Source organism: Lipomyces tetrasporus (genome assembly GCF_029532465.1).
Source record: "Lipomyces tetrasporus strain NRRL Y-64009 chromosome Unknown POJ06scaffold_8, whole genome shotgun sequence".
Lineage (NCBI taxonomy): Eukaryota > Fungi > Ascomycota > Lipomycetes > Lipomycetales > Lipomycetaceae > Lipomyces > Lipomyces tetrasporus.
In genome coordinates, this window is record NW_026611603.1 from 1,073,984 (window position 1) to 1,096,474 (window position 22,491).

General features: G+C 47.1%; 7 protein-coding genes across 7 annotated transcripts; 3 read left to right on the forward strand and 4 right to left on the reverse strand.

Annotated features, from left to right (window-relative positions):
• Positions 1-91: 91 nt before the first annotated feature.
• Positions 92-2,018, reverse strand: POJ06DRAFT_144261 (thioredoxin-like protein). Its single transcript, XM_056184574.1, has 7 exons — positions 1,620-2,018; positions 1,411-1,570; positions 1,221-1,354; positions 869-1,163; positions 741-814; positions 447-690; positions 92-396 (listed from the first exon to the last, which is right to left on the reverse strand). Exons 1-7 carry the CDS (start codon positions 1,809-1,811, stop codon positions 101-103), a joined length of 1,395 nt encoding a protein of 464 aa, XP_056042361.1. The 5' UTR covers positions 1,812-2,018; the 3' UTR covers positions 92-100.
• Positions 2,019-2,086: 68 nt separating this feature from the next.
• Positions 2,087-4,704, reverse strand: POJ06DRAFT_144276 (N-acetyltransferase B complex non catalytic subunit-domain-containing protein). The gene is made up of 3 exons (XM_056184575.1): positions 4,683-4,704; positions 3,757-4,587; positions 2,087-3,700 (listed from the first exon to the last, which is right to left on the reverse strand). Exons 2-3 carry the CDS (start codon positions 4,411-4,413, stop codon positions 2,363-2,365), a joined length of 1,995 nt encoding a protein of 664 aa, XP_056042362.1. The 5' UTR covers positions 4,414-4,587; positions 4,683-4,704; the 3' UTR covers positions 2,087-2,362.
• A 1,059-nt stretch (positions 4,705-5,763) lies between these two features.
• Positions 5,764-8,422, forward strand: POJ06DRAFT_282782 (uncharacterized protein; the record flags this gene model as incomplete). Its single annotated transcript, XM_056190058.1, has 2 exons — positions 5,764-6,231; positions 6,290-8,422. The coding sequence occupies 2 exons, from the start codon at positions 5,764-5,766 to the stop codon at positions 8,420-8,422; spliced, it is 2,601 nt and encodes an 866-aa protein (XP_056042363.1).
• A 1,027-nt stretch (positions 8,423-9,449) lies between these two features.
• POJ06DRAFT_225953 (glycoside hydrolase) lies at positions 9,450-11,453 on the forward strand. Its single transcript, XM_056185713.1, has 2 exons — positions 9,450-10,001; positions 10,063-11,453. The coding sequence occupies exons 1-2, from the start codon at positions 9,890-9,892 to the stop codon at positions 11,325-11,327; spliced, it is 1,377 nt and encodes a 458-aa protein (XP_056042364.1). The 5' UTR covers positions 9,450-9,889; the 3' UTR covers positions 11,328-11,453.
• A 955-nt stretch (positions 11,454-12,408) lies between these two features.
• Positions 12,409-13,770, reverse strand: POJ06DRAFT_282784 (uncharacterized protein; the record flags this gene model as incomplete). Its single annotated transcript, XM_056190059.1, has 3 exons — positions 12,409-13,582; positions 13,617-13,661; positions 13,754-13,770. The coding sequence occupies 3 exons, from the start codon at positions 13,768-13,770 to the stop codon at positions 12,409-12,411; spliced, it is 1,236 nt and encodes a 411-aa protein (XP_056042365.1).
• Positions 13,771-16,283: 2,513 nt separating this feature from the next.
• On the forward strand, positions 16,284-19,388 carry POJ06DRAFT_144359 (uncharacterized protein). Its single transcript, XM_056184576.1, has one exon. It carries the CDS (start codon positions 16,642-16,644, stop codon positions 19,000-19,002), a length of 2,361 nt encoding a protein of 786 aa, XP_056042366.1. The 5' UTR covers positions 16,284-16,641; the 3' UTR covers positions 19,003-19,388.
• Positions 19,389-20,969: 1,581 nt separating this feature from the next.
• POJ06DRAFT_302780 (uncharacterized protein) lies at positions 20,970-22,466 on the reverse strand. Its single transcript, XM_056190776.1, has 2 exons — positions 21,999-22,466; positions 20,970-21,885 (listed from the first exon to the last, which is right to left on the reverse strand). Exons 1-2 carry the CDS (start codon positions 22,360-22,362, stop codon positions 21,230-21,232), a joined length of 1,020 nt encoding a protein of 339 aa, XP_056042367.1. The 5' UTR covers positions 22,363-22,466; the 3' UTR covers positions 20,970-21,229.
• Positions 22,467-22,491: the final 25 nt, after the last annotated feature.

A 22,491-nucleotide genomic window follows, 5' to 3' on the forward strand; every position in this document is an offset into this window, starting at 1 on the left:
CGAAAATACATGTTCGGCCTGTAACCATGATGCCCTTAGTTACTGCTATCGGCAAACTTTGAAAGGAGACCTAATTAGATAGTACTTTAAATTACATCTACTAGTCCTCCTCTATCTCTACCAGTACGACGGCGTTCTTTAAACCAGCTTCTTCGATTGTCTGCTCCAAAAACTCAATAAGCTTCTTCCTGTCTGTGCTGATAATCTGGAAATGTCGCCCTCGAGTCTCTGGAATATCTGCCTTGACATATTCAAACAAATAGCGCACTGGATCCGTGAGAGTGAAACGTCTGATCTTTCGTGATCCGTCGCCAAGTCGGATTTGTACTCGTGTAGTTGTCGTAGGGTCTGCGACCGGCTCTGATCGTTCAACCGGCTGTATCGCTGCAAATAAATCTATCAATATTAGTAGGCTACTTTCAGATCCAAATGTTTGCAATACTCACCTTCAGCAGTCTGCTCTGACTCGACCTTAGGCTCCTCCTCGTCAAGATCTATGACCTCGATCTTCTTCTTGCCTTTATCCCGCGATGACGAGCGTACTTCTTCTATCAAGTCATCCTCATCCATGCTTTCGGCAGCGCTGACGCTAGAGAGTTCACTGGCCTCTTCAGACTCATCAGCTTCCTGTCCTAACGACTGCTTCAATGCAAAATTTAACTGCTCAGATTCAGACATGTGATCGATTGGCTACATCCGTTAGCAGGAAGTTTCAGAACAATGCCAAAACAATTCATTACCTTGTGCTTCGCTAATTTCCCAAGAGGATTTCGTGACTTTGGATCTAAACTGAATCTCTCCAAAAACTCATGCACTATACAGATCAGCCAACCGCTCCTTCATTTCCAAGGTTTCTCGTTAGACATACCTGACATAACCCAGTCCTCCGGCGCTGGCACCTCGGACCATGACTTCATTTCCTCACCTGTTCTCGGATCCAAGACTGCAATGTATGGGAACCTCCTAACGGGGTAATAAGACAGGAACGACTGTCCATCATAGTTATCCTTCGAGTACTGCAGGAAAATAAAATTCGCACGAACAGTCTCCTTAACGGCGTCGTTCGACCAAAAATCCCGGTTAAGCACTTGGCACTGAAAGTCTGATATATCTTGGACATTCACAAGTAGCCACTTCTTCTGATCTCTACCCTTAATCTTGGCCTAGGGGACGAGTGAGTTGGTGTGGAAGTTGTGAGAGCAATGTCCGCATAAACATACAGTATCAATGTCATAGTTAGACATAATGTCATATGGCGGTCTGAACAGCTGTCCCAGGCGCGATTGAGTTTCCGTTAAATTCATGCTCCGAGGAAGTCCCTCTGGGCCTTGATTAAAAACGGAGGGCGGCAACGCTAGCCGAGGTTAGCAAATAGTTCTATCCATTCACGGCTCATTGATGCAAACGTACAACGACTCGATGGCACTGAGGAAGGCATATAATGAGAATATCCAAAGTCCTCGACCAAGGTCTCCGTCCTAGGCGCTATTCGCTCTCGAACTGGTTCCGGCTGTCGTTGATTTTCCTCTTGCTGTAACCGTTCTGCCAGAGCTGCGTCATCGTCATCATCCTAGAACAGTCAGCGATTTTAGATTATCATTAACGTAGCTGATACTCACAATAGCTGTTGTTTCAGGAACAGAAGCCACAGGCCTGCTGGGGCCACCATCCAGGGCCGCGCCGCCAGACTCAAGATAGAGATTGACTGCACTATCTAGATCGCCATCACAAACACCTAGATACTGGCGCGCGCGCTCGGGATCTGCACCCGTAATCGCAGAGAAATTCGCGAGTTTCTCCTCTTCATCCATGGCGTATGCGAGTTTACGTCCGCGTTACCTCTAAGGCGATAGCAGCCAGAGCTGGATTATACGGTTGTTAAGGTTTGCTCTATAACGTCGCTTGGACGCGACATTAACAGACGGCTAATGTAAGCAACGTTTTTTGACAAAGACCCCAAGACGAGAATATTCGATGGTCGACTGCTGATGGAACGATAAATGCCTTGCAATATCTTGCAGATGGTTTGTGGTGTTTGATCTGGCGTCATATTGCCGCATCATCGCAGTAATCGTCACAACCCGTACCCATGATCTACGAGCACTTTACAAAAAGTTAAGGCTTACGCATCAGACCTTCTCTTCCGAAAATACTAAGAACTATATACATGCACGCTGCCTTTGACTTTGCCAAAAAACTTTTCCCCTTAAGCGTCTATTACCTTTTCTATATCTTGGCGTTTCGCAAAATCGTGAGACCATCATCCTGACTCTTCCCGATTCCTTCGATGATAAACTCAATGTCAATAGAAGACGTCTGCACTAATCGTTAATACTCCCAAATCGAAGTGATGTTCACGAGCCTAACTTACATCAAGGTTTTTAACAATATCTAATTCCGATATTCGCTTCACACAGGCGCTAGTCCTCTTCTCCCGTCCCATTTTCAGTTTCTTCGCATCCTCCTTCAAGATGTCCACAGCCGCTTGAATTGCTTTCTTAGATGTATTAATGGAGGAGACGACCTTGCCGTTCTTTTTCACACCTGGCAGAGCAGCCAGACTGTCCAATGACGCAACGACAATCTTTGCGGTTTCAACCAGAGTGAACCGGAGATGGAACCATTCCCATGACAACGATGTATTGCCCTGTCTTGTGAATTTCTCAATCCCTTCGGTAAAACACTTCTGTAGAGTAGTCACGCTATCAGAAGTAAGTGAATCGACCATGGCAGATAGTTGCAACACCATTTCCAAGCTCCATTTCTCGACCGGCGTTAGGGTTTCCAAATTTTCTTTGGCAAGCAAGTCCTTTAGCGACGATGAATGCTCCCTTCTCTTATCCGCAGTCAACAATTCGTCAATAATGCTCTCCTTCAAGATAAATGCGTTTACCCAAACTCCAGTCTGGTTTGGACCAAGTCGGTACTTTGTTTCGAGAGTCTCTTCGCCCTTTCGAGTAATGGCATACATAATACTAAAATCTCGATTTTCTTTCCATTTCGTTGAAACTAAGATTGGGTTGATAGCCAAGCCATCCATCTTCATACCTAGAATTCTAGCAATGCGCTTGGCTTCAACGCAGAGAATGCCTTTATTAGTGCTGTCGCTCAGCCGCTTTCCAAACTCCATGAATCCAGCAACCTGTGAGAACGCACCATTCTCATAGACCTTCTTAATATGATACGGTGTTTGAACTGCATTTGCGTCGTAAATGTCTCGCGTGCTAATTAGGGGCTTCCAGGTTGGACAAATAGTCGAGACACGAGAAAGCAAGTAGTGCGAGAGTACATCAACCTGAATATTCTTGATAGAAAGGATGCTGTAGTGACCTAATGCTGGTTGAAAGCAACCCATATATAGGTACAATCTTGTCAACCATAACCGTATGTAGATCTGATATTTATCACGACTAGCAGCAGTCTCTAGTAGAACAATGACAGCAACAGTAACGTCTTCTTTGGGGACAGTGCTTGATACTGGTCTGCCCTCCAGCAACCAAGTCGCAGCCATAAGGATCAAATCATCGCCATAAAAATAATCGGTCTCTAGCTTGTCTTGGAGTGCCGGTGATGTCAGGAGCTTATTGTATAATGAAATGTTCTCGTCGACGAACGACTTGTTTTCTGGGGCTAAAAGGTAATGGAACTTTCTCGCGTTTACTAATGTGTCGACTTCACTCTGGGTGGCATTTTCGATTGACTAACAGTTATTAGCATATATCAATCCAAATTGCAGGGTCAAGACTAATTCCTCACCGTAGAGAAGGTTATCTGCTTATCAACAAAATCCAGCCATTGCTGCACATCAAAGGCCATAACGTAGGGTCGCAAATCTTCAAACGCACACTGCCTCCCAGCAAAATTTTCGAAATAAATTTTTGCAGCCTTGAAAGTCTCCTCTGCATCGCGCAACGAGGCGTAATAAACGCCAGCAAGAGCTCCATTTCGTGTCTTGATCCGCTTCTCTAACAACTCAACGAATGCCTTCGTTCTCTGCTCGCTGTCGAGTTTGGTGGTGGCATAAGCCATTTGCTTCCAACTCTCAAAGTCATCCCTGTTCTCAGCGGTCAGTGTCGCAACTGATGTGTCGAAAACTTCGTCCCATCGTTCATTCTTGACCACCGCTTCGAGACGCATGGTCGCCAGTTCCAAGTTATTCCATTTCTCTGTCGCATCGTCATAGAGGAATGATATGAGGTCATCGGACTTTGGCATTAATTCAAGTACACGAGCCTTCAGAATGGCTTCCTCTGCAGTTGTAACTGGTTCAGCAAGCGGTATCAATCGAGATGCTAGTGTTGAGAACAAGGTCTTCTCTTGTGGCGTAACGCCATCGGATATGGCAAGAAGATAACAAGAGGCGATAGTCCATAGTGTATACTGTCGTCTAGGGAAGGACTTCTGAAGAGCCATGGCCGCCTACTGCCGTTTCAGGTCCAACCTTCTGAAATAAATACTCAACACATACCTTCTGCTGTCCTTGGACATCACCACCTGTGCACACAGCCCAGAACCATCCCAATATTAGGTCCTCGTCTTTCGGCTTTTTCCGTGCTGCGACTTCATACAGCTTGCCCGCTTCGGCATCTGTCGTGATTAGCTTGTGATCTCCGAGGATTCATTGCTCAATTCCAAATCTCATTCGCAGATGGTCGTGAAAAGCAAAAAATGCATTTACTTACTTCCGCACAGATCAAGAATAACTCCAAATATCAATTCCAAAGTCCGCGAATCAGTTGGCTCCAGCGCTGCAATCTCCCTAGCTATCACAAGTGCTTCGCCTGATTTTCGCTGCAGTGACAAAATATATGCCTTCAGGGCCTAAAATACTTGTCAGAAATATTACAACGTTTAATTTAGATAACTCTCCTGCGATTAGAGGTCATTTGAGATAGGAGTTGGAGAAATACCAGATAATATTCATCCTTCGGATTTCGTTTCAGCGATTTGCCGACATGTTGCAAGGCCTGCTTGTAGTTGCGCGAGTCAATGGACTCCCAGATGACGCTTGTGCGATTCATTTCTGGGAGTGCTAAGCGCTGTAATGGGGTACGAGAGGTGTTGGCCAACTGTTCTTCGAATCTATGTTTTCATGATGCCGTCGACATCGACGTCGAGGGTTTCCAAGCAAAGTTTGAACTGGCCTTTTTTGCGTTCTCGCTAGAGCAATCTCGGATTCTAAGTACGCAGCATCACAGGAATCCACCAACCTCGAATAATTATCAACTATTGCTACGAGCTCCGTTACTGAACATCGAGTCAATAGATAGACTAATTTTAAATCTATCTTCTAGACGTCGTCGAAAGTGGCCAACCAATTGCGGTTGATATAATACATTTACCCTTGTATTAGACGGCACCAGACCCAACGTTTTGACAACGGCGAGATCCGATGCCAGAAAGCTGGCAAGGAAACAAGACAACGCACGCTACTCGACCATAGGCTAAGTAAACTCGGCCGTAACAAGTAGCGTGTTCGCATGTGTAGAAAGACGACCTCACTCCGTCACAACTCGAATCTGATTTGGTTAGTGGCAGTAGACGAAGGGTTCGTGTGCTAGGATTCGTGTGCTAGGAATCCGATTTGGTTAGTAATATGGTGCCCTTAGTCAAGATATACGGCACGATATACGGCACCAGTCATTAAACAAGTAAGGTTAGGTTTAACGCTGCATTTTGTCCACATTGCACTTCAATGGCGACTCGACATTGCACTTTAATGGCGACTTGGCAGGTTCTTTTTTTATTTTCTTCTCGGTGACCATGGATCTCAGTGGACCTGTTAATAGTCCTGAGCTTTTATTTACATTTCCAGGTGCAGGCAACAGTGGCAGCGAGCCTCCCACAAAACGAAAGCGAAGGCTTCCGCCTGCGATTCGGAGACGTAGAGTTATCCGATCATGCGTGAACTGCCATCGCCGAAAGGTCAAATGTGACAAATTGACTCCAGCCTGCGATAACTGTATCAAGCTTGACCTTGATTGTCAGTACTACGACAACTTGAATGATGGCCTCGATGTGCTGGATGAACCAGCCCCAGGCAGAGAGGAGGAGGAAGCAGATCCAGTTGAGGGGCCTAATGACGTCGATAATGGAAACTCTGGTTCTCCAGAAAAGGTGGAGCTTAAACCGGGCATCCGGAAAGTTGATGTCGGGTATTTGAGTGTAGATCCGACGACCGGTGGTTCTAGATATGCAAATGGCGTGTTCTGGGGTGCCTATTTTAAAGAGGCATGTTTTTACTTTTACTTCAACTTGGTAACGATACTAATGCTAACTCCATCGTTAGATGGTGGATGTGAGCAGTATGCTCAAGACACGAAATGAGGCGTTCAACATGGATGCGATTGCGCAGAATGAGATGGCATCGTCGTTGCTGCTGAACTATTTCGTATCAAATCCAAACGCAGGCTTGGGCATCCTGTATTCTATCATTCCAGATAAGTCGGTCGCCGATAGTCTTGTTCAGCACTACTTTTTTGCCATACATCCAGGGGTACCGATTTTGAACCAGCATCAATTTATGAAGATATATGAGACGTTTTGGGAGAACTATCAAAGAAAGCTACCGGTCGACACGATGTTTCTCCCGTTGCTCTTTGTCACATTGTACGGAGCAGCTTTGAGCATTTGCGAAAGTTCGATGTTTGATATATTCAACTCTCCCAATGACATAATAACGGTGCGTGACGCCGTCGAGCGACAGATGCGGAAGGATGCCAGCGTTAAAGAGCAGCGTACTCTTCAGAACAAGTTCAAGCTCGCCACGGAAATTGCGCTGTCAATGTGCCATTTTCCGGCACAACCGTCTCTTCAAGGTCTACAAGCTAGCGTGATTCTGAACACCTGCACGAATGCGCACACATCTGATGCGGGAACCGGCACGGTAGCCATGCTCATTCGCGTAGCGCAGATGATGGGACTTCATAGAGATCCGTCCAATTTTTGCGTCCAGCTCGAGCTCGAAGAAGCGCAAGAACGACGTCTCGTCTGGTGGCATTTGGTACATCTTGACTATGTCGTTTCGATGTCACAAGGTCTTCCGCCTATCGTTCATCGTCTTGAAAGTGATGTGAAGTTGCCGTCGGAAAGCGTCATAGCTAATGGCGAGGAGCATAAAGATCAAATCGACTGTGCGATTTTGACCATGAATGCGGTATCGGAAGCGTCCCTGTTAAACTGCATGATTCTGTTGACAGTCTACGGAGTCCAGAAATGTAGCATTCAGCAGATCAATAAGCTCGATGAGGAGATTCTCAAAGTTCGACCACGAATGGAAGCTCGATGCAGGAAAATGATGCAACTAAAGGACGATGATTCGAGAGCCAACGTCTTCAAAGATTGGGCATTCTACCTGATGCACGCCGTCAATGAAAAGTCTTATACTTACCTTCATCATCCAAATTATTTAAAGGACGAGGACGTCAATAGTAAGACCCGTGGTCCGAATGAGCCTTCAGTTCGCGAAAACGTTCTGAAGTCGGCAATTAATACGCTGTATTATTATCTTGGGTTCAGTAAGATGCCTGAATTCCTCGTCTACGTGTGGTATATTCGCTTTCTTCAACCTTTTCATGCCATTATTATTGTACTGCAGGACTTATATCTCAACGAGCCTGTTCTTCCTGAACCTGGGAATTCGTATATCGAGGATGAGCGACTACGTGTTGTAGAACAGGTATTTCAAGTGATGCATTTATTACGAATTGCGGACAAATCTGCGGCCGTGCGTCATACATGGCATTCCATCAACAAGCTTCGGACTGGTACGTGGCTCAAGATTGGATATCTGCAACCGGTTGGACTTCCGCTTATCTCGTCCAACTTGCCACCAGAATATGCGAGTCTCATACCGTCCAGCGAAGATAGTACGTCACAATTCGCTGGGGATTCCGCCGCTACGCTGGAAGCTTTACTTCCACAGGCGTGGACTATATCCGACCAATCTGGCGGCAGTACGTCGATTCAGCCTTTGTCACCTGCTCTCGCACAGTTCACGACTCCATCTGCCAATGTCGTGACATCTTCGAATACCAATACATCTTTTAGACTCGGCCCTCCCGACAATGTGCCCGAATCTTCCAACATTGGTTTGCCTTCAAATCTCACTTCGTCTGGCAGTTTTGGGGCTCTGGGGAATATTACTGTCGGCGAAGGATTCGGTGATTTGTCGCCACACGCGTTATCAACGTCGTCATCTAATTCGACAACGACTGTGTCGCCATCAAGGTTGTCGAACGCGTCCTCGAGTCCTGAGTTTTTGAATGCAGTTGCTGTGGCGAGTGAAGGAAGCTTTGAATCTGACATCTCTGACGGAGGCAGAGCGGCGGTTGTTGATAATTACGACGACCTGTACAATTTTGCGTCCAGAATGGAACATATTGACTCGTGGAATAGATGGGATGCAATTCTGCAAGGTTAGAGCGTTCAGTCAAGTATGTTGTGCCTTGGCTTGCGGATTTAACTGTATTGTTGTGCGACTGTGCTTGCATGTTAGACGGTGCAACGCTGTGCAATAAAAATAGAGGAATTTTTGGGTTGCTTAATTTTTTTAGCTTTCACTAGTTGGAGGTAATGTGAATAACGGGCAGGGCTAGGGATCTGCACGGATAATATCCAGGCTATATCCATATCCGTATCCGTATCCATATCCAATTATATGGCTTTATCCGTTATCCGTAGTATCCGCGGATATGACTCATGTGACCTTGAAGGTGTTTTTGCTCAGTCGGTTTGGGTTTGGAGCCCGGGACCATGGAAAGAGGATGATACCTACGATACTACAGCTGACTATAAATTGACCACTCAATTGGGCTTCCAAACGCCAGCACTCAATCAGCCACATGAACCCTACCCCAGTAGTACAAATAGCAATCAGATTTTGTGTTCTCCTTCAAGCTTCCGTCCGCTCACAACCAAGCGCGCACCAAACTCTGGATTCATCGGACATCCGTTCCCTATAAGTTACAACTGAATATTTCGCAAATCGCAACTCACTTAAACTCTCCCAATATTATTAGTTTACGCATTTGTATTTGTTACTCGTATCCGTGGATATCCGTGGATATATCTATGGATATGACTAATCAATATTACCTTATCCGTATCCTTATCCATATCCGTATATTCTCTATTCCGTATCCGTATCCACGACGGATATTCAAAATCCGTTATCCGTTTATCCATGCCGATCCCTAAATTAACGGCGCGAACCTTTCGTGCCGATTATTGCATACTCTTACTCCGACAAAACAAATGTGGCTGGAGGCATACCTCCGATAAGCGTTTAAGGTTTATGCGGTCCTCGCATCGGACATATCGTACAGTAGTTTAGAGTAGGTAAAATCATATAACCAGTCAGCAATGGCCATAGTCCAGATACAGTTTCAAAAGGAACTAGAAGAGACCAGGAGAGTGCTAAAGTTTACTGGCGCTTAACAAAACAGAGCCCACATTATAAGATCATTACGCACCCATAGCATCACTGTAACACGTCTCTGAGTTGATATCCTAGCCAGGCTGGGCCACTATTCACGTCACTTAAGGCTCTGCAGGAACGCGCTAGGCAAGATTAGGCACGCTAGGAAGGAGTTTCTTGTCAGCCATGAATGCGACGCGCTGTTGCCAAACATAATTTCGACCGCATATTAGCGGCATGCCACAGGTGGGATTTGCTATTTTAAGCTTAACGCAATTAGAGGCGGGCGATCATTTCTCGCAGTCACCTCAACCCCGGCGGTGGTGGTCGCATTTTTTAACTTGTCCCGCGCACCCAGACGCGTCCCTGCCCCCTATCCCGGCCCGCATTCCAATATTTCCGCACACCACCTACTGTTTTATCGATCGTGGGGTTAGCTTGCAACGATCCCTACTGCACAGACATTGATTTATGCGCGTCAATATGGCTCGCATGGTCGCGTTCCATTGGTGCTTCTGCATTCTACTCTGCAGCGCCCTTTTCCACCGCGCACGCGCTATCGATATAGATGTGAACAATGTTGGTAAGTATCCGGTTGCTGTGTAATCGAAAACAAAATATATCTAATTACGACCATGATCCAGACTCGATCAAGAACGCGGCCTGGGTTTTCTCGCACGGCGTGATGGACTACTACAATGGCAACCAAACCGGCGGAACTCTCGGCAAGTTCTCATGGCCGTATTATTGGTGGGAGGCCGGCGCCGCTTGGGGTTCTATGCTTGACTATTGGTTTTACACCGGAGACACAACTTATAACCAGATCTTGACGGAAGCGCTACTAGCTAATGTCGGCCCGAATCACGACTTCATGCCCAAGTCCGAAGTGACGACCGAAGGTAACGACGACCAGGCTTTCTGGGGATTTACAGTTATGGCTGCTGCCGAACGCAACTTTACGAATCCGTCCCATGACCAGCCGCAGTGGCTGGAGCTCTCTGAAATAGTGTTTTGGTCCATGGCCGAGCGCTGGGATACTGCGGCTTGCAACGGCGGTCTGCGGTGGCAGATTTTCCAGTTTAATAACGGCTACGACTACAAAAATACAATCTCGAATGCAGGACTGTTTTTGATGGCGGCCCGGCTGGCGCGATATACCGGCAATGCAACATACGTTGGTTGGGCGGAACGGACGTGGGACTGGGTCGAACAGGTCGGCTTCCTAGACACAGATTACTACTACTTTTACGACGGGGCGAGCTCGACGGACAATTGCACGGACATTAAGAAATATCAGTGGAGCTACAACGCAGCTAGTTTCCTTGCAGGTGCGGCTTATTTGTACAATTTCACGCAGTCCGAGGTCTGGGGGAATAGAACACAGAATGTTCTTGAGGGTCTGCACATCTTTTTCGACGACGATAGAGGCGGTGTCATGTTCGAAGTCGCGTGCGAAAGGGTTCAGAAGTGCAACACAGATCAACAATCCTTCAAGGCTTATTTGTCGCGATTCATGGGTCTAACAGCCATCCTTGCACCCTGGACGTACGACACAATATATGCTCACTTAGTCAACACCACAGTCAACGGGATCACGCAGTCTTGCACTGGTGGTCGTGATGGCGTAACTTGCGGTACGTCCTGGTTGGTCGAGGGATGGGATAATACATGGGGGCTGGGGCAGCAAATGTCTGCATTGGAAACCGTCCAGAACCTCTTGATAAATCAAGTACCGGCACCATATACCGCAACAACTGGAGGCTCGTCGCCTGGTGGAAATGGAGGAAGGCGACAGACAGGATACGTAACCACAGGCATCGTTAGTACTGGCGATCGCGCCGGAGCGGGAATACTAACGAGCATTGTATTGCTGATGATGTTGGGAGCCGCCTGGTGGATCACCATGTGATTCGCTCCAGCGCTTCGATGAATTTTCTTGTACGATAAACAAATTTTGCATTTTGGCTTTATGGTGTTAAAGTGGACTCGTGTACTATAATGGCAAATAAAATGGTCAAATTATGGGTCAAAAGGCGTCTTATAAGTTTGTTCTCAACAAAGCTACTCTAATTTCAAATAATCATCTAGAGCCGGGGGGATGCAGCTGAACGACTGCGAAACTTCACTGCTCCCCTCAAGACAGGTATGAATGACTGTCAACAGAACCGACACCATATAAAAACCGGCAACTGGAATGGACTGCTGTCTCAATCCATTTTTATATCCACAGACATCCTCACATTGAATTCAGCCTCCTCCTGAGTTAGAACAATATGGGATGGCGAGTTTTGTATGGTCCCATGGTGCCATCCGTATATGTATAAATCCTGTCCATCGGGGAATGAAGAATTGATCGCCTTAATGTATTCAAGGCCAGATCCTTTAACGCACGGCAATCTCCTATCTTTCTCCAGCGGTCCGAACGCGGAAGACCGTCTGTCGCTTGAACTTAAAAGCCATAAAACCCATGGCCACGTTTATATCCAGAGTATACAAGCCTTTTGTTTTCAGTCGCACGCGTAGTCGTCCTAAACCTGCCGTCAATAAAGCCCCAAATATTCCGATAACTGCACTTTTTATCCACGTGGCTGCTGTACGCAAAAAAGCAATTGGTAGGTTTCAAAATGGCCACAGCGCGAGAGTATACTCAGAGGTATAGGAGTGCTACATTTGATAAATCATTCTCAACGAAGGAAATGAAAACAATACGCTATATAGTCTGTTAGATTACGGTCTGTTTTTGTTGATTAGTAAATCTTTGTCGTTTTGCAGCTATTTTTACATGTCATGAAGTCGCATCCAGACATGAAAACCACCTGCTCTTTACAAATCAAAGACCCAAAAAAACTTACATTTCTCTAAAAAGATAAAATCATGTTCGACTATGGATCAATTCTCACCCAATAATTGTCTCTTCAGTTCTGCCCTAGTACAGAGACCAGTTTTCCTATCATTGCAATATCCTCTGCCTCAACTGTATTAGGCAACTATCAATGCCACCTTGCTACACGTTCGCGTTCATATTCGTGTGAATTGTATCCATTCCATTCGTGTTGCATACTTGCGACACTTCGTGGTAGCCGAGTGTTATTGCCACTGGTTCTCGATCCGATAAATTTCGCTTGCCCGTAGCAATTAATCTCGCCTTCAATTTTTCCATCACCCAGGAAGCGCATATATCCTTCATTGTCCTCATCAAAGCTCATTTCGCCTTCACCCCTCTCACGACCTCGCCATGTGAAGGGCACCATGTCCTGGGAAGCACTGTAGGGCCGGTCGGGCATGTAAAGAATACCATGGTACATACCAAAATCGTATGCACCCCATACCGAGTTGCCAGAAAGGCACAAGATAAGAGTGAATTCCTCTTGAGGAAATTCGCTCCACTGGTCGAGGGCATCTGATCGAATTTCGTAGACACCATTTATTAGGCCAAGGCGTTGACTACTTGCCGATACCGGATTGGAATATCCACCAGGTTCGGATTCATTTAAATCGTGTGTATTTTCCATCTCAATGTAGCCATCCAACTCATTGTCATTGAAGGAATGGTAGGATTTGTCTCTGGTAGTGACTGTTTCATGCTTGCCTCCAAAGAATCCTCCTCCACGGCGAGCAGTCTGTTTCTTTCTCGGTTTGTTTTGCGGTGTGTTCGGCTTGTCAAGTGAGGTTGTCCTTGGTGCGACCTTGATTCCTCCGCGACGAGCTGTCTGCTTCTTCCTTGGTGGCTTTTCTGCCGTATCAGCTTTATCTTCTACTTTCCTAAGTGAAACATTCGACGCTCCTCCACGGCCTGTACAACGAGCGGTTTGTTTTGTTCTCAGCTTCTTTTCCGGCTGGTCCGTCGCCTTGGCTAACGATGCGGCAATTTTAACTGCATTGTTCTCGGAATCTGTTGTTGCTGACGTCCCATTGGATTTGGAGGAAGTTGATACATTGGTTGACTTGGCCGTCGAATCATTGCCCTTGGGCTTCTTCGTCTTCCTCTTCGTCTCCGACGACATGTCGTCATAACTCGCATCTTCCGCTATGCTCATCTTCCTCTTACCAGTATTATGAGAGGCTTGATTCCCTTTCTTCTTGCGTTCACTTCGAGCGTCCATGTTCTTCGTCTTCCATTCCTTCTTCACATCTGACCCTATTTTAAATATCCCTTTCGGACCGCTATTGACTGTATTACTTAGTCTCAATTGCCAACTGCCTTCTGATTGGATGGATGAAGAGCGTAGTGTACGAGCTGGGCCTCGTAAATGACGTGGCAGCTTCGTCACACGCGACAGAGGAAAACTCCAAATTCGCACCTTGGGGCCCTAGCCCTGCTAGTAGCAACCGGACCCTAACCCACTCGGCATCCCGGGCGCGAACCCTGACCCGCTAGCCTGCTTAAGGACTTCCCCTAACCCTCGCACTTCACTCCCAAACACTGTAAGTTGCACCTCGGTCTGTATGATATACTGACCGGCCACCCTAACCAACGACTGTTACCCTAGCCCCTGAGGCTCATCACTATGCAAAGTCGCAACTTCGTTCAGCCACCGGAACTTCAAGATACTTCGCTTTCCTTTCTCCTAGCCGCAAATACTTATTATCCTTCCTTACCTCCGCCTTGACCTTATCCAATGGTCGCGTCGTTATCATCCTGAACCTGTAACAGCCTGACCCATTCTTCTACGGCGGCTAGCATACCCCGAGAGGTGGGGGTTCGATGAAAAAAGACTTTGGATGGTCACGGTCATATCTGTGTTCCGTGGAGAATTCCCCGACGCTAGCGATCGTGAACCGACTGGCTAAACCTCGCTGAGCGAGTGGAGTTTAAAGTGAGAGTAAAGAGTAGTGCCAATGATGACGATATTATTTAAAGTTTACCGACCCCCTGACTCAAGCTACATATGAACCACACCAACGTTAAACAAAGCGACGAATTGTATAACGAAGAGAGTGCGTAGTCTGACAGTTAACTACACGGTGGCCTGGCACGACAGACGAAGTCGTCGAGGTGGACAATGAAGCAGATGCGGTCTTTACACGAGGCTTGTGTCCTCCAGCCTGACGCGTTAACAGTTTGATCCACAGCTTCCACCAGCTTCCACCGTAGAAATGGCGCTGTTGCGAACATCGTGGACACGACTCGACTGCTGACACTTCACGCTCAGGCCACAGGCGTGAGAGGATGATTGTTGGAGTCAGACGAGATCAACTGGGCTGGGTAGGGATTATATATTCGACTTGGGAAGCCAAAGATACCGCGTCTTCGCGATCGAAACACTAGGTGCGCGTCCACAAATCTCGTGGACTCGAGCGGCGGGCCAATGCGAAGGGTAATCATATCACTTGGCCTGATTGGGAGCTGTTGAATATTCATTAGCATCGGTAGGGCTTGTTGCAAGTAGTGCTGGGGAAGTGACCTGCAAAATATCGAACGTCAAACTCGATTATAATGAGGCTAATGTGAGTGATGTTTTCTGCCGAGCGAATCTCAGCACTGACTTAAATTGAAACTTAAGAGGCTACGACGAGGACATTGGCATTGGCAAACTTCCGGAGCGCGGCCCAGGTTTCTTTACAGTCACTACACTATGTGAAATGGAGTTACGGTTTCTAGTGAAGCATTGAAAGTAGAATCCACACCTGTCGTCAAAGAAAGTAGGGTCCGATTTCTGTGAAGAACGTTGTTGGAAAATTAGTAACTTAGCTAGACAGTATGCACAATAAGAACGGTGGAGGAACGGTGGAGAGCGGAACATTCCGACACTGTCACATGCTTCTTCGCATCCACATGTTACACAATGACGTCATGATGTGCACAATCGTGATATGCCATGCAATTCGGACCTGTTGCACCATTATTTAGCGACTGATTCATCTGTTCAGTCAGATGAACATTCATGGCGGTAGTGTTACAGTCATTGTCATGTAGCCTACATGATGCGCGCTGGTCGACTATCCCTAGCCAGTTTAGGAGTGTGATGGCTCTGCGTCTCCACCGTAAGTCTCCAGGTTCATCACAGTGCCACCTAATAGCGATCAAACCGAAGATCACTGTAGACCAACCACAAACCGCAAACCATGTATGAAATCACAGCTGGACCAATAAGGGACGGGTGCTGACACAGTCGCAGGTCAGACTCGTCACAGTGCCACCACCACACGCCCTGTGAGCTACGCAGCCTACTGGGTTCGGGAAAGGCAGTTGGAGTTCCAGGTGCGGAAGTGCGAGGTTTGCGCATGAAGCGCACAGTCTGGTCCTCTTTGCCAAAGTGGACTTTTTCGGAGAAGCGGCGATCGTGAACATCGGTGCACACAAGCATTGTAAGTAAATCCTAATTCCGGACACACAGCACGGCGGAATTCAGAAGCAGTGCTTTTTCGAACTTTAGCTGCCTGTCACATGTGACATCGAATTGTACGCGAACTCCAGTGGCGCTGAATGCACTCGAGACGCGAAAGCTTGTCTTCGTTCGTCGCTTAAACTGCGGCCGACGTAAGCGACGCGAGTTTCACATAATAACCAGTGAGGTGTCAGAGTACACAAGCTGTCAAATGTAAGAGTTTCTGAACTCAGAGCTTAAGAGTCTATTGGTGATCTCAGTCTCGGCAGCAGATGACTAGACTCAGGGACGCTAACATTGCAAGGTGTTACTAACAGCACAAATGGAACGTCTGACAGCAATTGTTCCTTTGATCGTTCCTTTAGTGGAGGATGAAGATTTAGGCGGAGTTAAGCGAGTCCCAAGAAAAAGAAACGTTACTGTAGTTAAGATTTGGGCGAATTGAGCCTTTGCATTAAGAAATGGTACTACACTTTAAGACTTATCTGTACCCTGAACCCTTGGCGTCATCTACATTTCCCATCACGATCCTCTACGTGCCGAATGATCGACATTGACCGACCGGGAATGTAGTCAATACGTCAGTTCTCTCCAAGTGGGATTGCATGGCCACTAATGTGATCCAGCGGTTTGCTGGTGTGGATCCTTTTGGACCATATCGCCGCATCACCGACGACATCAATCACACAACGTTATTTCCTGCCCAGCCATGCTTCCAAGGTGGCCATCGGTTCGAATACGTCAGCTATTTGTGAAAATCCCCGGATCAACGCGTCATGCCGTCGGAATCCATGCAACCACAGAAGCACATAAGAACAGACCAGTTGCCACGACAATTCGTAGAGTACAAACATCCTCATTTTTGATCTGGTTGCCTATCCTCAGTAATCAACAATGAAGCTGATATACTTTTTCGCTCTCTTCTATGCTGCCCTTGGGGTTCAAGCCCTTCCAGCCTGGAAGACATTCCGCAGGTGGAATGACGACAAATATGATTCCCTCGACAAGAGAGGAACTGCAGTTTCCGAATCTGAAAACCGCGAGTGGCTCATGAAGCGCGCGGATGATGAGGTATACTCGTACGTCCGACGAGGCAAAGATGATAAGGACAGGGACGATAAGGACAAGGACGATAAGGACAAGGATGACAAGAAAGACAAAGATAACAAAGACAAGAAGGACAAAGATGACAAAGACAAGAAGGACAAAGACCACAAGAGATATTCCTATGTCCGCCGAGGCAAAGACGATAAGGACAAGGACGATAAGGACAAGGATGACAAGAAGGACAAGGATGACAAAGACCATAAGAGATATTCCTATGTCCGCCGAGGCAAAGACGATAAGGACAGGGACGATAAGGACAAGGATGACAAGAAAGACAAAGATGACAAGAAAGACAAAGATGACAAGAAGGACAAGGATGAGAAAGACAAGAAGGACAAAGACGACAAGAAAATCCGCCGAGGCAAAGACGATAAGGACAAGGACGATAAGGACAAGGATGACAAGAAGGACAAAGATGACAAGAAGGACAAAGACGACAAGGACAAGGATGACAAAGACCACAAGAGATATTCCTACGTCCGCCGAGGCAAAGACGATAAGGACAGGGACGATAAGGACAAGGATGACAAGAAAGACAAAGATGACAAGAAAGACAAAGATGACAAGAAGGACAAGGATGAGAAAGACAAGAAGGACAAAGACGACAAGAAAATCCGGCGAGGCAAAGACGATAAGGACAAGGATGACAAGGACAAGGATGACAAGAAGGACAAAGATGACAAGAAGGACAAAGACGACAAGGACAAGGATGACAAAGACCACAAGAGATATTCCTACGTCCGCCGAGGCAAAGACGATAAGGACAGGGACGATAAGGACAAGGATGACAAGAAAGACAAAGATGACAAGAAAGACAAAGATGACAAGAAGGACAAGGATGAGAAAGACAAGAAGGACAAAGACGACAAGAAAATCCGCCGAGGCAAAGACGATAAGGACAAGGATGACAAGGACAAGGATGACAAGAAGGACAAAGATGACAAGAAGGACAAAGACGACAAGGACAAGGATGACAAAGACCACAAGAGATATTCCTACGTCCGCCGAGGCAAAGACGATAAGGACAAGGACGATAAGGACAAGGATGACAAGAAGGACAAAGATGACAAGAAGGACAAAGATGACAAGAAGGACAAAGATGACAAAGACAAGGATGACAAAGACGACAAGAGATATTCCTACGTCCGCCGAGGCAAAGACGATAAGGACAAGGACGATAAGGACAAGGATGACAAGAAGGACAAAGATGACAAGAAGGACAAGGATGACAAAGACCATAAGAGATATTCCTACGTCCGCCGAGGCAAAGACGATAAGGACAGGGACGATAAGGACAAGGATGACAAGAAAGACAAAGATGACAAGAAAGACAAAGATGACAAGAAAGACAAAGATGACAAGAAGGACAAGGATGAGAAAGACAAGAAGGACAAAGACGACAAGAAAATCCGCCGAGGCAAAGACGATAAGGACAAGGACGATAAGGACAAGGAGGACAAGAAGGACAAAGATGACAAGAAGGACAAAGATGACAAGAAGGACAAAGATGACAAGGACAAGGATGACAAAGATGACAAGAGATATTCCTACGTCCGCCGAGGCGAAGACGATAAGGACAAGGACGATAAGGACAAGGATGACAAGAAGGACAAAGATGACAAGAAGGACAAAGATGACAAGAAGGACAAAGATGACAAGGACAAGGATGACAAAGACGACAAGAGATATTCCTACGTCCGCCGAGGCAAAGACGATAAGGACAAGGACGATAAGGACGAGGATGACAAGAAGGACAAGGATGATAAGAAGGACAAAGATGACAAGAAGGACAAGGATGACAAAGACCACAAGAGATATTCCTACGTCCGCCGAGGCAAAGACGATAAGGACAGGGACGATAAAGACAAGGATGACAAGAAGGATAAAGAGGACAAGAAGGACAAAGATGACAAGAAGGACAAGGATGACAAGAAGGACAAGGATGACAAAGACAAGGATGACAAAGACGACAAGAGATATTCCTACGTCCGCCGAGGCAAAGACGATAAGGACTGGGACGATAAGGACAAGGATGACAAGAAGGACAAAGATGACAAGAAGGACAAAGATGACAAGAAGGACAAGGATGACAAGAAGGACAAAGATGACAAGAAGGACAAAGATGACAAGAAGGGCCGGTATTACTAACGGCAGAAATGAACCAATGACAGCAATTATTGCTTTGATGGTTTACCCATATTGGTGGAAGAGGAGGCGAGGTAAGCAAGTTGGGGGAAGTGAAAATTTACGTTCGTTAAGGCTTGGGCGAATTGAATAATTATGTGTATGTGACATTGGGACTGACGAATATGAGGTAAACTGAATTGGGGAAATTAGTTAATTTCTAAAAAGTATCTAAGAGTATCATGTAATACGGTGAATTGAAAATATTGGAAAATTCGAGCGTACTTCAGACGATTATTTTAAGTAGACCTTAATTAGCAGACCTATCCTTACGAATTTTATTCTGTCAATTTGGTTTAGCAAAGGTCTTACGAAACTGCTGGATTGCGTTAATCTTTAATTTTAAGAACTTCATTCATTGCTACACTCAGTGCTGCGTTCAGAGCTTTTAATTAATTGGAGCAATCCGGTTCTGCAATTCCGGTCATTTATATTTGCTCAATGTACGGTGAACCTAACGTACAGGACTTCGTCCGTACACCGAGACAGTCGAGAGTCCGTAGGCGACGCACAATGTCCATGGAAGCCACCAGTAAACTTTTGGGGTGCTCATTCGGGTACCAATACCGAGATCTTCGAGCGAGTGGTGAAATACAATAACCGGATACAACGATGAAATCTCCGACCGAGGTTGAGGCTAATGATTAGGGAGTGAACAATGAAGCCAAACTAAGGATGTGGAACGCTTCGATATGCTCTCTGAGGAGGTGACTCAAGTTCAATCTTTGCTGCTCCTTTCTGTCCAATAGAAGTCCCTGGAAAAGGTATGCACCGCGGGAAACGTTTTAAATTGGACAGTTCGCCGGAGATTAACAACTGAGGTATCGAGCACGACTTCAGTCACCGGCGAACTGTCCAATTTAAAACGTTTCCCGCGGTGCATACGGTGACTGAAGTCGTGCTCGATACCTCAGTTGTTAATCTCCGGCGAACTGTCCAATTTAAAACGTTTCCCGCGGTGCATAACCTTTTCCAGGGACTTCTATTGGACAGAGAGCTATACTTGAAAGTACGACAGCACTTGGAGGTTCCCACAAAGAACACCAGACACAGACACCGATGCAATCACTGCACAAAAGGCCGTCTTCACTTGGCGCGACGTTGTCTTATTCGCGTCCATCTAGCCTGGCGCTACATCCATGCGTACACAATGGATGTGGATGGCAGGGCCGCAACGTTTGCAGCTAAGAAATATAAGTCTCATCGCAGACTTCCAGAGGGCTTCGAACTTGACATAAGCAGCGACGGCTCCTGAGAGTCAGGGCGGCTGGGGCCTGCGCGGAGGATCGGCGAGATGATGGTGTTGGGTGTTGTTGGTCGCTTGCTTGTGGTTTTGTTGCCTTGGTTTCGGTGTCTTGGTTTTGTTGCGTGTTCTTTGCGTGTGCCTACGTGTACATAATTTAGTAGGCACCTGACAGATATAAAAGGAAGAGTTTGTCCTCGCTGTCAGGTCAAGCAAGAAGTCTTGTATTTTGTGGAATACATTCTTGTGGGATATCCTAGATTTTTTAGTCCGTCCCGTCCAGCCTAGTCCCGTTTCGTCTTAGTCCAGTCCCGCCTAGTCCGTCTTGTTACGCTATGGCTGTATCCGTCCCTCTGGGATAATTTTCTGTATAATCTGTATGTACGTAAATAGGCGCGTGCTCTGGGATTGTCATAAGCGGCATCGGGGAGCCGCATCGGGGCCAGCGGGATAGGGTAGATCTCGATGTGTTGGCTCGCCGGTTCTTCTGGTTTTGTTTCGGCTTCCTGGCTTTGTTTCGGCTTCCTGGCTCAGGACACTCTCTTCTCGCGTTCCTGTTTCTTTTCGCTTTCCGATCTTTCCCGCGTTCCTTCCAGCACCCCGTTCTCCGATCTTTTCTTTCTCGCGTGGCTTTCCTGTAGAGTATGGGTTTCTATAAAGGATCCCATAACTCCCTTGTTGTAGATTTTGTTCTTTAGTTAATCGGATCTTTGTTCTATGCCTGATATCTTGACCAAGTCCAAAGCCCCTGTGTAACAGGGATAGCCTGCCCAATATGTAGTATTTTAGGGTTGCGGTTAGTGTTCGCGCTGCGCTTATTCTTCTGATTGATTTCGTGCTTGCGCTCCGTTTGTCTCTGCTCTATATTCAGGATTTAATGTAATTTTATTTGATACTAGGAGAATGAGGTTGCTGTATCATACCTATTCGAATACCATCTCTCCACGGTTACAACCCCCCAGTGATACGTTTAAACTCCCCCTCCGTATGCTTCCAAACCTCCTCCACCATCCCCGTCTCCCTCAAGCCCATCAACAACTCCCTCACCCCCTCCGACGCACTCTCCCCATCCCACCCCACCGAATACATCCCACCACCCACCTCCCCCGTCGACCCCACCGCCACCTCCTCCCCCTCTCCCAGAGGCACACTTAGCACCCCTTTCCGCGCCGCCGGAAACCGCGCACTCGTCGCCAGATACAAATGCCTCTCCCCGCTCTCCTCCAGCGGCACACAGACCCACCACCCCAGCACAAAACCATACGTCCTAATAACCACGCCTCTCAAACCCTTCATCCGACTCAACAGCGTCGTCCTCACCATCCCCGGATAATCATGCACGAAACTCACATCCGGCGCCGTTCTAGCCACGGCTTCCAGACCGAGGGTCACAAGCGAGCAGAGGTGGCCGCGGAGAGCGGCGAGGGGCACGCGCAGGGCGGGGAAGTCGGTGTAGTCGAGGGGCCCTTCGTTGCCGCCGCCGGCGACGTAGACGATGCGGCGGAAGGCGGTGGAGGCTTGGATGGTGGGGAGAAGGTTGGTGATGAAGCGGAGGCGGGAGTAGTAGGTCAGGGCGGTGAGGAGGTGGAGGTGTTCGGATGTTTCTGGGGAGTGTTAGCATGATACCTTATGATTCTCTAACATAAGATAGGCAATTCTGGAGCATTAGGGGTGGAGTATTGAAGGTAAGGGAATCAGGGCTGGAGATAATTCATACCGTTACGATCCATACTGGGAACTCCCTGGCTGAGGAAGAGCAGATTCACAACCTTCGCTTTGGCTTTGATCTCCCGGCATACCTCGTCGACGACGCGGATCAGGCTCACGTCTGCCTTTTTGAAGATATTGAAGATATACTCGCCCGCCGGGTTAAGCGCCTTGCACTCAGCCAGAATCCGATCCGCGGCAGCTTGAGAACGGCCGATGAAGTACGCACGCGGTTTCCGTGTGTTCTTGGCGAATTGCTTGAGGGTTGCTTCACCGATCCCGCTGGTGGCTCCAACGAAGACGGCGACGAGGCCGGGAGGGAGCCTGGAAGAGATGAGAGAATTGGAAGATCGGACTGCGGAGAGGGAAACCATTGCCACGGATAGCTGAAGGTGATATGGTAGACATCTTTCTTCTCTTAGAGAGTGAGTTGCTGCTGGTTATAAAGTAAAGAGTTGTATAGATAATGTGTTGGGAATAATAATGGAGGTGAGGTCGGTAAT

What these genes read in the sequence shown, in the direction of transcription:
- POJ06DRAFT_144261 (XM_056184574.1), bottom strand. Translation starts at nt 1,811, where the DNA reads ATGGATGAAGAGGAGAAACTCGCGAATTTCTCTGCGATTACGGGTGCA. An exon ending in TTCCTGAAACAACAGCTATT is followed by an intron (nt 1,571 to 1,619) that starts GTGAGTATCAGC and finishes TGACTGTTCTAG; the next exon opens with GATGATGACGATGACGCAGC. An exon ending in GTCAGAGCAGACTGCTGAAG is followed by an intron (nt 397 to 446) that starts GTGAGTATTGCA and finishes TAATATTGATAG; the next exon opens with ATTTATTTGCAGCGATACAG.
- POJ06DRAFT_144276 (XM_056184575.1), bottom strand. Translation starts at nt 4,413, where the DNA reads ATGGCTCTTCAGAAGTCCTTCCCTAGACGACAGTATACACTATGGACT. An exon ending in AGCAGATAACCTTCTCTACG is followed by an intron (nt 3,701 to 3,756) that starts GTGAGGAATTAG and finishes AATAACTGTTAG; the next exon opens with TCAATCGAAAATGCCACCCA.
- POJ06DRAFT_302780 (XM_056190776.1), bottom strand. Translation starts at nt 22,362, where the DNA reads ATGGTTTCCCTCTCCGCAGTCCGATCTTCCAATTCTCTCATCTCTTCC. An exon ending in TCCCAGTATGGATCGTAACG is followed by an intron (nt 21,886 to 21,998) that starts GTATGAATTATC and finishes AACACTCCCCAG; the next exon opens with AAACATCCGAACACCTCCAC.
- POJ06DRAFT_225953 (XM_056185713.1), top strand. Translation starts at nt 9,890, where the DNA reads ATGCGCGTCAATATGGCTCGCATGGTCGCGTTCCATTGGTGCTTCTGC. An exon ending in TATAGATGTGAACAATGTTG is followed by an intron (nt 10,002 to 10,062) that starts GTAAGTATCCGG and finishes ACCATGATCCAG; the next exon opens with ACTCGATCAAGAACGCGGCC.
- POJ06DRAFT_144359 (XM_056184576.1), top strand. Translation starts at nt 16,642, where the DNA reads ATGAAGCTGATATACTTTTTCGCTCTCTTCTATGCTGCCCTTGGGGTT.